The 13634-nt window shown below is 46.8% G+C and overlaps 1 protein-coding gene across 1 annotated transcript; it reads left to right on the top strand.

Annotated features, from left to right (window-relative positions):
* Positions 1–366: 366 nt before the first annotated feature.
* On the top strand, positions 367–2344 carry LOC4330385 (protein RGF1 INDUCIBLE TRANSCRIPTION FACTOR 1). Its single transcript, XM_015767170.3, has 4 exons — positions 367–901; positions 990–1196; positions 1294–1509; positions 1600–2344. The coding sequence occupies exons 1-4, from the start codon at positions 851–853 to the stop codon at positions 1897–1899; spliced, it is 774 nt and encodes a 257-aa protein (XP_015622656.1). The 5' UTR covers positions 367–850; the 3' UTR covers positions 1900–2344.
* The last annotated feature ends 11290 nt before the right edge of the window (positions 2345–13634 follow it).

Genomic DNA, 13634 nt, shown 5'->3' with positions numbered 1-13634 from the left:
AAACATATGCGCAAGTGCAATAGAATCTCCTAGAGAAAGCATCCATTCACTAGCAAGTGATAATTCCAAAATGTAGGAAAAGAAAATATCCAAACTGATAGCACTGCTTTACTCTACGACAATTTACGGTGGATTTTGGGTCTCGCCCCGTCGCAAGTTGCAATCGGAATCGTTACTGTAACGAAAAAGAAATCAGTAAATCATAATGCTGTTGATGATAAGGTTCACAAGTGAATGCAACACTCTGATTAGTAAATTTCAAGCGAAAGGGACATTGCGGTAGGAGACAATTCGAACTGTGCTAGGATTCCACTGTTTGGAAACACGCTCTGCCATTCGATCGGTCATATGTGCTTGCCGGGTTGTGACTTATGAGACGGCCCGGATCCGCCATGTACGAGTAGTTGATACTACCTCCGTCCCAAAATAAGTACAGCCGTGGATATCCATGCCTAACATTAGACCATCCGTCTTATTTGAAAAATTTGCGAAAAATTTAAAAATATTTAGTCACACATAAAGTACTATGTTTTATCATCTAATAGCAATAAAAATACTAATCATACAAAATTTTCAAATAAGACGAACGGTCAAATGTGTAAAACTGTACTTATTTTGAGACGGTGGGAGTAAGAACGAGCACAAATACTCTCCCCGAGTCTTCCTCCGATTAGTTTACTTAACCCCGGTGTTTGCAGATACTTTTCGTCTTTTGCCCCCCTTGGTCTACAAAAGACTTCACACTACATACATTCAGAAGTGCTTTCTTTCGCTTCGAGCCTCTTCCTCTCTTTTCTCTCGTCTCTTCCATCCACATTCTTCTCTCTCTCTCGATTGCTTCGCACTGGGAATGGCGATAGACCATGCGTCCCCTTTCTCGCTGAAGAACAGAGGCGACATGGTAAGTAGCTGCCGATGACTGATTGATTGCTCTTGCTCTGTTTCTTGGTTATTGATTGGGGTGTGATGGATTGAATGTGGGGGTGCAGGGAGGAAGGGGGTATGAGGAGGAAGAGGTGGAGAACCAGCGGTGGCCGCCGTGGCTGAAGCCGCTGCTGTCGACGAGCTTCTTCGTGCAATGCAGGATCCACGCCGACGCGCACAAGAGCGAGTGCAACATGTACTGCCTCGACTGCATGAACGGCGCGCTCTGCTCCCTCTGCCTCTCCCACCACCGCGACCACCACGCCATCCAGGTCAGTCTGTTAATCCAATGCGTGTGCTTCTTGATCGATCGATCTATATCGTGGAGACTCACGCGTTGCCTGTCCGTCCATGTCGTGGATGGAGCAGATACGGAGGTCGTCGTACCACGACGTGATCCGGGTGTCGGAGATACAGAAGGTGCTGGACATCACCGGCGTGCAGACGTACATCATCAACAGCGCCCGCGTGGTGTTCCTCAACGAGCGCCCCCAGCCGAGGCCCGGCAAGGGCGTCACCAACACCTGCGAGGTCTGCGAGCGCAGCCTCCTCGACTCCTTCCGCTTCTGCTCCCTCGGATGCAAGGTACGCACGCACCAACCAACGCCATCAATTCTGGCGCGACGCATGCTCGTAGACACCAACAATGGCGTCTTTATTTTCTTTTCTCTGCAGATTGTGGGTACGTCCGGTGGATACCGCCCAAGGAAGAAGCACGGCGGGTGCGGCGGCGGCGGCGGCGGCGGCGACGGTGGCAAGAAGAAGAAGAAGAGGGCGGCGCTCAAGGACGCGCGGTACGAGTCCGAGGACTCGTGCACGAGCACCAGCGGCGGCAGCAGCGACAAGAGCAGCGTCGTGCAGAGCTTCACGCCGTTGACCCCGCCGCCGACCTCCGCCAGCTACCGCACCGGCAACAAGCGCCGCAAGGGCGTCCCGCACCGGTCCCCCTTCGGCAGCCTCATCGTCGAGTTCTAGGGAGTCTCGACGCGTCCGCGCCTGATCAACATAGTGTACTGTACACATGACATAGCCAAACACAATAACCGTGTGCCCCGGAATGGCGGCGAGCCCGGCGCTTCCCTTCCCGGAGGCCGGCCGGCGTAATGCCGGAGAAGGGCAAGAGCAGTAAGCCACGTCACATACATATTATAGCTTGTTTGTTACTTTTCAGCTTCGGTTTTTAGTTACAGTTCAGTTACTCCTAGTTAGTACCCAGTCAAGTCCAAGCACTGCTGGGTGCTTACGACTCGGTAACGGCAACTAAGTTTTGCAACCGTGTAAAAATATAGTAGCAGTAGTAGTAACCTCCATATTGTAGATGTACAGAGCTGTGGTGGGGTAGGAGACAGTCACACAGTGGGATATTCATATGTGCATTATATTACCCATGTAATAAAAAAAAAAGAGTTGCTGCTCCAAATTACCCCGGAATCGCCACGGGTTTTTGGTTGGATCGCTTCCAATGCTGCATTCGGTCGAGTGACTCATCGATCACTAATTCACTCGCAGAGCGGTGTGTCTTTGACATTCTGCAGGTGTACCCCAGCACAGACGCGGCATGAAGAGGCTGCTCGCCGTGGCCGCTGCTGATACGGTGAGGTGGTTGCTCGGTGAAATGCCGGTGCACGAGGGGGTCACACGGGCGCCCGGGAGGACGGGAGGGCGGCACGTGTTTGGACTTCTCGGGCGCGCGTGAAAGATGCCGCGCGGAGGGGGTCGGTATCTTCTGGAGGCTGGAGCGGTGAGTCACTGGGCATATACGGTGGCACGACTCGGCCCTCGGCCAACCGTCGTGGACGCCGATGCTGAGCCGTGCCGTGCCGTGCGACGCCGCCTAACTTGATTGACCCGCCATTTGTCCCCGAAAGCGGCCGCCCTCGACGGCGACGGCTACCTCCGCCCAACTCTGCTTTTTTTCCTTGCACCGGTGCAGCCGTTCCCGTCCGTCCAGAAGAAGCCGTTCCTCCCCCCCAATCGACGTCGCGCATTTATCGCGCGGCAAAGCTGAGTTCCCACTAGGCACCTCGCTGCGATTTTTTTCTCACCGAAGCTCTCGGTCGATGCAGTGATATCTTGATATGTCGTTGCAACTTGCAAGGGGGGACTGCTCGCTTCCTGTCCAACCCGGCAGATCAAACAAGTGCTCAACCAGTCCGTCCGGTGCGATTCGGCAATCGACAGCATTTCGTGCGCGCGAGTGTGCCCTGTCGTCGATCGGAGGCTGGAATATTGTGACGGAAAACGCCTCCACCAGCGTGTGCCATGGCCACCCTGACGTTGCCACCCACCATCCAACGCCCCCATGCCACCCATGACTTTCTTTTCTCTCTATTGGAGTTTTTTAATCCTCTCCCTTGTGTCATTTGCTCCCTAACTTTGATCGATTAGTCACCGCCGTGACATGGACCTGTTGGATTAGACCGACCTCGCCGTCACGTGGGCCCGACCCTGTGGGCCACCAGGGCTGCGGGACTGGAGTGGATGGACCGTGATGCGTAGCGCCGAGTGGTGGGCCGTTTCAGCATCGGACGGCCAGTGCGAGTCGCCGTGGATTCGCCGGCTTTCACCTTGCGTAGGGGTTAGGTTTCTCGCGTGACTTTTGGGTGAAGTGAATCGTGACTGTGCATTGCAATTGCATCGCGCGCGATGCCATTGCCCATCCTGGATTTGGATTACTCGCGGCGTGTATGTCTCGTTTGCTCGAGATAACGAAAGCGACAGAGATGCATCGTACTTGCATGTTCCGTTGCAAGAAGTTGGGGGTGGGGGCTTATGGCTTTCGCGAACGCAGGGGGCTTATGGCTTTCCTTGCCAAGTTTTTTGGAGCGATTTTATCCCTTTGGCTGAGGTATAACTGGGTGGGTTCAATTGATGAGATCATCGCAGCCGATGCATCATGTAGATAGATATGAATAATAGTACGCCATAGGTCATGACCCTATCTTGTTAGTGGTTATAGCTTAATTTTGTCTTGTGACGATAATGCATACATATTACCCTCTGCCTGGAGGGATATATAGTTAGTTCCTGTTTGATTAATTATATTGTTCAAAAGAAAAACACAAAGAATAAAATATGCTGGTTGATGTCAAAATTACAATCGGCTATCAGCTAGGTTGATAAAGTCTAAAAGTGCATTTTTAATCCCTAAATTTATCATCTAGTGGTTTAAAATCTAATGTCTCCCTCTACTAGAAAAAACATTTTTGCAGACATGGGGTATTTTTTCCCAGGCAGACATTACCCTCGGAGCGAAATGGCCGCCTACAAAAAATGCAAACCTGGTTGAAATTCGTTGTCCGGTTTTCGCAGGCGCCCGCCTGCAAAAGTAAGCATGCAAAAATACCCTTTACTTTTGCAAGCGGACCTCTTATGTGATCCGCCTGCGGAAATTGGCATGGATATAAATAGACACGACATGGCACCGCGATTTTTTCTAAGTCTCACCTCACCTCTCCTCTCAGCTCTCCTCTCCTCTCCCTCAGCTCCCTCAGCGACCAGCAACAGGGGCGGTAGAAACGCGTGGAGGCGGCGGGTCGGCGACGGCGAGGCGCGAGGTCGACGACGGCAACAGCGAGGCGGCGGGGTCGGCGCGGTTCCCCTCCCCTCCCTCCCAGATCCGGCCGGAGGGAGGCCGGGGGAGGGTGGTGGCGGTGGCGACAGTTCCCCTCCCTCCCAGATCCGGCCGGAGTGAGGCTGGGGGAGGGCGGCGGCGGCGGCGGCGGCAGTTCCCCTAACCCTAGATCAGCCGGAGATTGGTAGGGGCGCGGGTGGGGTGGTGGCGATATTTTTTTTGTTCGTCGAGATGATTTTCACAGGCGGGTGACTGGGTCGCCCTGCGAAAATCATCGGCATACAAATGGATCGTTCCCCCGCCGGAAAAAATCATTTTTGGCAGCCTGAAAAAAACATTTTTCTAGTAGTGTCCTCTTCTTTCTTAGCAACGGAGACACATGTGGAGTTCAAAAAGCATGTCGACCATCAAAGCACGATGTAGATGAGGGATCATGCTCCCCTCCTTAAACTCTTTGCCCATAGCCGCTGATCGCCCAATCTGCCAAATACCGTCCAGTTAGTTTCAATCTTGTTGCTTGCCTGTTGCACAACAGTATAGAGTCAACAACGACAAGTCAGTGACTCAGTGTGCACCAGCAATGTCTAGGGAGGGTGGTGCTTTACTGCTTCCCTCACTCTTCCCTTCGTCCTTCATCAAACTAGACCTGATACCATTAAGGTCGGTGCAACTAGATCCAATGGTGACCTTAAGGATACAATGGCACCTGGGGACGCAGGATCTATTATCTGGGTATTCACTCAATAATTACATGCATCATGTGCTTGATGTTTGGCAACTAGTGTTTAGAAGATTTGAGGCAATTGGCTACTAGATTGCAAGTTTTGTGAGCTAAAACTAGTGTGGGTGGAGTGGATTTGTTGAGAAAAAGGTATTAGACATGTTCCAGTATATATACATGTCATATATCTAGGGGTGGCAACGGGGCAGGGCGGGGCGGGGCGGGGTTGGGCTGGAATACCCTCACCCCGGCCCCGCAAAGGAAGTCGGGTGAAAAACATCACCCGTCCCCACCCGACCCGACGGGTGACCAGGGCCCTCATCACCCGGATGGAGTTAATACTCCATAAAAATATTGCAATACATTGAATAATAGTATGATAAAATTTCGTTAGGCCCCGACGATGGGGGTTGGTTGAAGAAAGTGAAGGGATTATGGTTGAGGGGAATTAGAGTGTTAAGTTTTTATGTATCAATTTTAAATGGGCTTTTTGGGTCTTCATTATTGCAATAGGCTACTTTTATAGAAGTAACTCACATCCAGGATCTCTCCGGATCACCAACGGGTTAATTCTAATCCGCGCTGCCATCGCCGGAATTTTGCGGGCCCTCTCCCCGCTCAACCGCGGATGAGAATTCTTCCTTGGCCCCAGTCCCAATAGAGAAATTACCACCCCTACATATACCTACATATATTAAGTTCTTTCATGAAAATTATGGGCATTTCCGAGAATACAGTGAATACCCACTGCTTCTGCCACTCAACGATGACCTAAGTTGGTAAAATCCGATGGTGACATCAGCGGCAGAGCTAGAAAATCTGCATGTGTACGGTGAGCTAACGGGAGCTCAAATATTTTTCTAGAATAACATAGCAATTTTTAAAATTTAATAAGGATTATGGAGCTAGGCATAGGAGAAGGAGATAAGGATTTTTCCAGGGTTTATATTATTGTCGGTAACCACGCGGTTATCGTGGTTACTGGCCTTACCGCGGGGTACGGTAATAGAAAAACCGCGGTAACCTCCTTAAATTCAAATAAATTTTAAAAATAATTTGAATTTTTAATAAATTCTGCACGGTTTCGTGCGGTTTTTCACGGTTACCGCGGTTACCACGGATTGGGTGCGGTTTTTTAATATATATATATATATATATATATATATATATATATATATATCAGAATTTATTGGATGCATGCATTATATTTATTAGGGTGATTTAAACTAGGAGATGATAATAATTGTTTCTTGGTCTTTGGGTTAAGGGTAGTTGTGCCTTATATTTTGGAATGGAGGGAGTAAGAGATTTTGGATGAATGTGACATATCCTAATACTATGAATCTGTACAGAGTATTAATAACTATTATAAATTTAAAAACATTTTTTTTATTTTTAAAGAAAACTTTATTCACGATATTCATAGTTTAGCAGTTTGGTAAGCGTGCTCTTAATAAATGAATAAGAAGCCTAGCAAAAGAGCTCTTTAGAACGCATCCTAAGAGGTCTTCTTGTTGGAACCAAACCCTCGCATTTTAAGAGGCATTCAAGGAAATCAGTGAAAGACTTTACCCAGCAAGTCTAACTTAGAGTTTTCTTTTGTTTCTCTGATTCGTTTGATCATCGATTTCGACAAAAGACAACTACACAGGGGATTAAGCCAAACAAGGCCCCAGGATTGCAAAATGCAAGTTGCAGAAAGTTCCCTTCTACAAATATCGGCAAAGACAAACACAACAATCAGGTCCCCACAGAATAACAGAATTAGGCTCGAAATCAATCAACCACCATCACGGGTTTGCGCTAAGAGATGCTGGAACCAGCACAATTCCGTAAGTACCTAAAAGAGCAGGCTGACCTGAGAGTTTCTGCATTAACACCGTACTCTGTTCCGTCTTGAAGAGGGCTTCGTATCCTCCTGACCATCCACTTCCCAACCGTGCTCAGTGCTCACCATTCAAACTGCAAAGCGTCTCTTCGAATTGATGCCGCATGCCGGCCAATTAGCCATATGCATTCATGTCTCAAGTACCGCGTGAACAGATTTCCTTTTTGATGGAACATTAGCGGCTCTTTTTTTTTTTTTTTTGATGAACTCCTGCAGAGTGCAGACAGACGGAATACTGAATAGACTATGGTAGGGCAACCAGGCAGTTGTGTCACCGGGCCTCTCCTTTCGGCCCAAATACGGGCCTGTCATTCGATTGAAGAATAAGTTCACTCTAGGTCCCTCAATTTGTCGTCTAGTTTGATTTTCGTCCTTAGTTCGGAAAACCGATATGACACATTCCCAACTTACAAAATCATGCGAACAAATTCCCTCGGCAGTGTTGACCATGGTTTTAGTTGATGTGGCGCCTATGTAGCTCCTTTGACTAGGTCTGCATCCCACGTGGCATTGATGTGGCGCTTACGTGACAATTCGGTTACAAAAAATAATAACACACGTGGGACCCACATGTCATCTCTCTACTCCCTCTTCTCCTCTATATACGCCCGGAGCAGAGGGGCGGAAGCGGGCGGATCAGCCACCTCCTTGCCGGCCTCGCCGGACTCCCTGCCTCGCCCCTATCGCCGGCGGGGAAAGGAGCGGCGCATGGCGGCGGGTCGTGAGCAGAGCAGAGGGGCGGAGCGGCCAGCGGGTGGTCAGAGTGGCGACGGGCCGCGGGCGGAGTGGGGCGAGCGGATAAGAAGGACATCGTCGCGGTCGTCCACCTCGTCGAGGCGGGAGAGGAACGGTAGAGCCAAGCGGGAGAGAAGTCGCGGTTCCGGGCGGAGCGGTGCGGGGCACCGGCCAGTGGGAGGAGAAGAGCCACCTGCAGCCCGCCACTGCTCTGCCCCTCAGCTCCGATCGTGGCCCTCCGCCGCTCCACCAACGACCTGCCGCGCGCCGCTCCTTTCCCCCGCCGGCAACGGGGGCAAGGCAGGAGGAGGCGGGGAGTCCCGTGAGGCCTGCGAGGAGATGGTTGCTCCGTCCTCATATAGAGAGAAGAGGGAGTAGGGAGATGACATGTTGGGCCATATAGGCCCCACCATTTTTTTGTGTAACTAACATGTGGGTCCCACGTGTGTCGTAATCGAATTGTCGCGTAAGCGCCACGTCAATGCCACGTGGGACGAAGACCTAGTCAAAGGAGCCACATAGGCGTCACCATGTAGGAGCCACATCAGCTAAAACTATGATCAATACTGCTGATGGATCTTGTTTATATGATTTTATAAGTTGAGGGATGTATCATATCCCATTTTTCAAACTGAGGATAAAAATCAGACTGAACGACATATTAAGGAACCTACAGTGATCTTATTCCTTCGATTGACGATTTGAGGTGACAGGTTTGGTGATTTCACGGGGCCTCACCTTTCGGCCTAGGATTTTTGCCGAGGATTTCTCGGTTGGGCCCGAGTAAACCGTGGGCCATTTGCTGCTCGCGTCTCGGAGGTGGACTCGGTCCACTCGGCCTAGTATGACAAGGCGCAAAGACGCCGAGCAGAGCCAGCCGCCAGCCGCCCGCGGGGTCGCGAGTGCACGTGAGCGGGCGGCGGCACGGACGCCACTTTTTACGCTCCGTGGCCGTGCGCACCGAGAAGCAAACCTCCTTCGCACGGCCTCCTCCTGCGGGTGGAGCGCCGAGCGCCGTGCGCCGCTGACTCCCAACTCCCAAGGCTTCACGCACGGTGCGATCTGAGTTTTGTGCTTCTCCTCGTTCATTTCCGATGCCGGCATGAGGACGGGACTCCGGGTCTCCGGCCAATGGTGGTGTGTGCCTGATTTATTAGTTCAGATGGATGGATCATGGATGCCGTCGGGCAGCTGCCCTGATTGTTTCAGAATTCGACAGTTCGCTGAACTTGCCTGCCAAACATGTGGCGCAAGCGCGAGCATCACCTGACCAATAAAACAACAAAATCTGCGCGACGCGTGCATGCGTTTATCTTCCTTACACACGAGGTCCTACAACGAGCAACTTTTGATATTGCCATCCAAAGAGGTATTCTTTCGCGTTGTCGGTTAGAGCAGAATATGCCCGGCTTCACCAGAAGCACAACTTCCATGTGGCTTGATTATGCTCTATAGTTAAAGGACTTATTTTTAGCTTTTGTTCCTAACGACTTTAAGCTTATGGTTGCCGGGGTGACAACTTGCTCAGCTTTGCTACTAGCGTATTGTTGACGTGTCCTGATAATGTTTACTAGACAGCTGAAGGATAGGCTCCTTTGTTATCAACTTATCAACAAATTTATGCCTCCATTTGCCGGTATAATAACTTTCTCGTAGTTAGTGTTTGTGGAAATAACGCTCCCATGTAACTACTGTTAACTACTACTCCCAAGTACACGTAATTCGCGCTAGGAACATTGCCGTGCTTGCAGAATGCAAATGATGTAGCCAACCTGATATTCAGAACTCAGTTTCTTCACCGATAAGCCCAAGAAAGGATAACCCAACTCAAGTGTGTGTGATCTTCTTTTTGCAGCTTTACCTTTGTTTGCATCGAATCCAGTCTCAGTGTCTATTTCTCTAGTTACAACCAATTCACTGTAATTATTGGACCTTTGCTTCATGCATACTGCCACATCTTTTTATGCTACTATTGTCTATGTTCTGACAAACCATCTGCATTTCCTAGCTGACACTCACCACCAGTCTTCTGCTACATGGTAACATCATTTACATGATCTCATTTCGCTTTCAAACAGTGTATAATTTAGAAGAGCCCAGCAGTTTCTGCATTGGCATAATATGTGCCATGTAGCTCCACATTTCTCTCTTTACATAGTGCCCAGCTTTATTTTATCATGTAAAGTGAGGTCCAGCAAGTGGATCCATCCTTTTACAGCTCATCAAAGCAAAGGAAAGTCTGAATTTTAGTTACCCCTCGTCCATGCTTTTCCAGCAAAGCTTTGATATAACTATACCACATGTCGTAGATCCGATCACTATTTTTCATCCTTACGGTACCATGATGCTATTGACATATCCTATGTAAAGTTGTAAACCATTGAGATCGGTCCACACCATCGTCTTCTGAAAGAAAACAGTCTATCACTCAAGGTTCAGTTGTATTAATTTCTTTGGATCAGATGTACCATAGATTGTGTTTTTGTTCTTTCTTTGGAAGCCATAAATTAGTTCCCAACAACTTTGAGATGCTATTGAAGAGCGAAATCATCTGTTGCATCATTACATTCATATATTCTTGATTTAGATTCGTGCTAATGAGAGTACTTAATAATCAGTGGACAGGGTATGAATTATGGACAGCAACACTGGAACTGAAGCATTGGTTTGATACAGACCCAAAAAAAATTGATCAGAGAAGTATTCCTCATCCACGGCCATAGCCCATAGGCCGTAGTACAGTATTGTTGGAGACATCTAAAGAAGAAAAACCCTAAATAGTATCCCTATGACCGTATCCATAAATAGGAGTACATTCACTGCAACCATTAACGCTCTTTCAGTGGTGCAGTTGTTAGAGCAAGTTTAATAGTAGAGCTCACTACTTACCATTAGTCAATGTTAAAGCTAACATGTATAGTAGATTGGCTATAAGGTTATCTTTATTTTCTTCATCCTCTCTCTTTCTCTCACCATGAATTTAATGCATATTTCTTAAAGTTTGTGTGCAGTTAGCTCTTGCATGAGAGCCAACACTCCCCCCTTTTGTTTATCTCTCTTTCACATAAGCATATAGCTTGCTTATAGCCCACTATTATCCTTGCTCTTAAGCGAGATGACCAGGCAAACAGGCCAAATCTGCAGTACTGTTCACTGGTACAAAACGTAAAGCGGCCGCTCCCTCAAACTGTAATGAGCCAGGGTGGACCAGATTAATGCAAAGCAGAAAAGCTTTGCTACCAAGATGAATTCCATGAGGTTAATCTACTCTGCTGCCGTTTTCTTTCAGTAAATCCACATGTCAGCAAGTGTTTTTTTTGCTTTACTATGTAATTAGCAAGGTAAGAGTGGTACTGATTCTTTTAGAAAAGGAAGACAGGATGACCCCATGCCTCATGTTCTTGTGGTCCAAAATTCTAACTACATCTTTCTTCTCCAACAAATCTTCTTCCATTAATCTGCTTTCTTACACGTATCCAGATGAAAAGAAATAGAGAAATAGCAAAAAGGGGATAGGAAAGTTGTGATGTGATTCTACTTGCGCAATTCGTCTATAAGAAAATATAAAGGAAATAGCACTCATCAATCTTGGATACTACTTTCGTTCCGTCGGAGCCTCAGTTCAGTTAAAGTTGCTCTATTCTGTTATTTTGTCTCATGATGGTTCACACCCGCATTAGAACATGGCATCTCTGTAAATCTTGACAACTTCGAACTAAATTCGGCTTGTAGAAAGGTATCAAAGAAGAAAAGGGTATGGAGGGAATCGGAGGAGCAGCCAACAGATTAACTTTTAGGTGGTACTACAAAGTTGTACACTCGTTGTTTCCACATGATGATAATACCTTTGATGATATTAGCCTAAAGCCCTAAACCACCTGCTATGAATTTACTCTGTTCCCCTTTAAATTTCTCCAATGCAGTTGAATATATGTTTTCTTTGTCAGTTCACTTGATTCATATTGTTTGTTGCTGAAGATATTATTCCCAGTACGTATAAAAACACCGACAGTCATTTGGTAATCCTCCGATTTTTACCAACAAAGAGGACAGCAATTAGGTGGTCTTCACCTTTCAAATGAATGGAACTGCAGAGCTCCCTTGGACCGCATGTTCCCCACTTATTTTTCCCATCGTCAACTGCACACACCTTGTTGCTGTCACACATGGCCGAATGCCGACCCCATTGTACGACAACGACGTATTTATGCCCCAAAACTAAAAGGAATCACACCTATTAGAACAGATCGGCCTTCACTATCTGGTCCATCAGATTAAATTATTTTTTCGTCGCAAGCCAACTTGATATGCTCATGAATCTTTGTCCTGCCTTCCAGTATAAAATCTCGAAGGTTTTTTCTTTTTTTTTCTTTCTCTTATTCTGAAAGTACTTCGATTCCTACCAAGAGTAAAAACAGTTGCCTCTAGTGCTAATGCAATACAACCTACAGCAATGCAGTCCATTTTATCAACTGCACTCAGAAAATAAATAAAATCTATAGTCGCGAGCTTTGTCTGAATTAAGCAAGGTATATGATGGTCGTATATGGTACTCAAGAGGAAGTGTGATTAGGTGACCAGGCTATTGTGTAGTTGTACCAGTGCAAAGACATTAATGACTTGAGTTGACAGAAGGAAGGATTAAGTGTCTAAGAAGAAGTAAATGTAAAGAAAGAAGCTGGTGAGTGGTGACCGGTTTGGTAGACCGGCCGCCGTTGTCTTTTAACTTACTTGAAGCCAGAGAAATTTTAGCTGAATGATGTGAGAGTGACTCAAGATTCTCAGATATGCGCTAATGTGCATATATAGTCGTTGATAGGAGGACTAAACATACTGCATTCTTTCATACCTTTCCTTTATGAAAATAACTCTTGGGAGTAAGCTAAATTTAATGTTTTCCTACTGATATTGGGAGACAAAAATGTTAAGATATACTCCGTATATACTCTCTCAGGTAATGGAAAATTCTAAACCTTGGAATTTTAGATAATTCGTCGCATGTATTTTACCTCACAGGAACAAGAAAATTACTTTTTTTTAATGACCGACCCCTTAATATTTACTACATTGACATTCAAACTAGACGTAGAGCATTACTCTATATGTCATCTTATGATGTAGAATAATTATTGTGCAAGCCATATGAAGAGGTAAATCTCCGTAAAAAAAAAACTAACTTCTAAAGACGAATTTGGACAAGTATCCGTCTAAGTTCATATTCAGAAGTTGGTTTTTTCGTGACGGAGACCGTATTCTCGGGTTCCCACTTTAGTCGGTTCATTTTGACTAGTGGACAACCAACTTGAACGAAATCGTCAGTGCACCATGGACTAAAAAAACCTTGGAACTAAAATAGTCTTGGGCCTTGTTTAGATCCCAAAAAATTTGGCAAAAAACGTCACATCAAATGTTTGGACACGTGCATGGGGCATTAAACGTGGGGAAAAAAACAATTGCACAGTTTGTATGTAAATTGCGAGACGAATCTTTTGAGCATAATTACGCCATGATTTGACAATGTGATGCTACAGTAAACATTTGCTAATGACGAATTAATTAGGCTTAATAAATTCGTGTCACAGTTTACAGGCGGAATCTATAATTTATTTTGTTATTAGTTTACATTTAATACTTCAAATGTGTGTCCGTATACTTCAAAAACTTTACACCCAAAGAACTAAACACACCCTTGGTTGCTGAGTTTCTTCGACGATCTAAGCAATTTCCAAAATGGTCTTATTCCCTTCACTGTTTAGTCTTGGGATTTTGGAACACAGTCACACTGCATTTTT

This window comes from Oryza sativa, chromosome 2 (assembly GCF_034140825.1).
Source record: "Oryza sativa Japonica Group chromosome 2, ASM3414082v1".
Lineage (NCBI taxonomy): Eukaryota > Viridiplantae > Streptophyta > Magnoliopsida > Poales > Poaceae > Oryza > Oryza sativa.
This window is presented reverse-complemented; position numbering and strand designations above follow the sequence as displayed.

Bases quoted from the DNA above. Each gene is read 5' to 3' on its own strand.
- LOC4330385 (XM_015767170.3), top strand. From the start codon at position 851: ATGGCGATAGACCATGCGTCCCCTTTCTCGCTGAAGAACAGAGGCGAC. The intron at 902-989 runs GTAAGTAGCTGC...GTGGGGGTGCAG, and splicing joins TGAAGAACAGAGGCGACATG to GGAGGAAGGGGGTATGAGGA. The intron at 1,197-1,293 runs GTCAGTCTGTTA...TGGATGGAGCAG, and splicing joins GCGACCACCACGCCATCCAG to ATACGGAGGTCGTCGTACCA.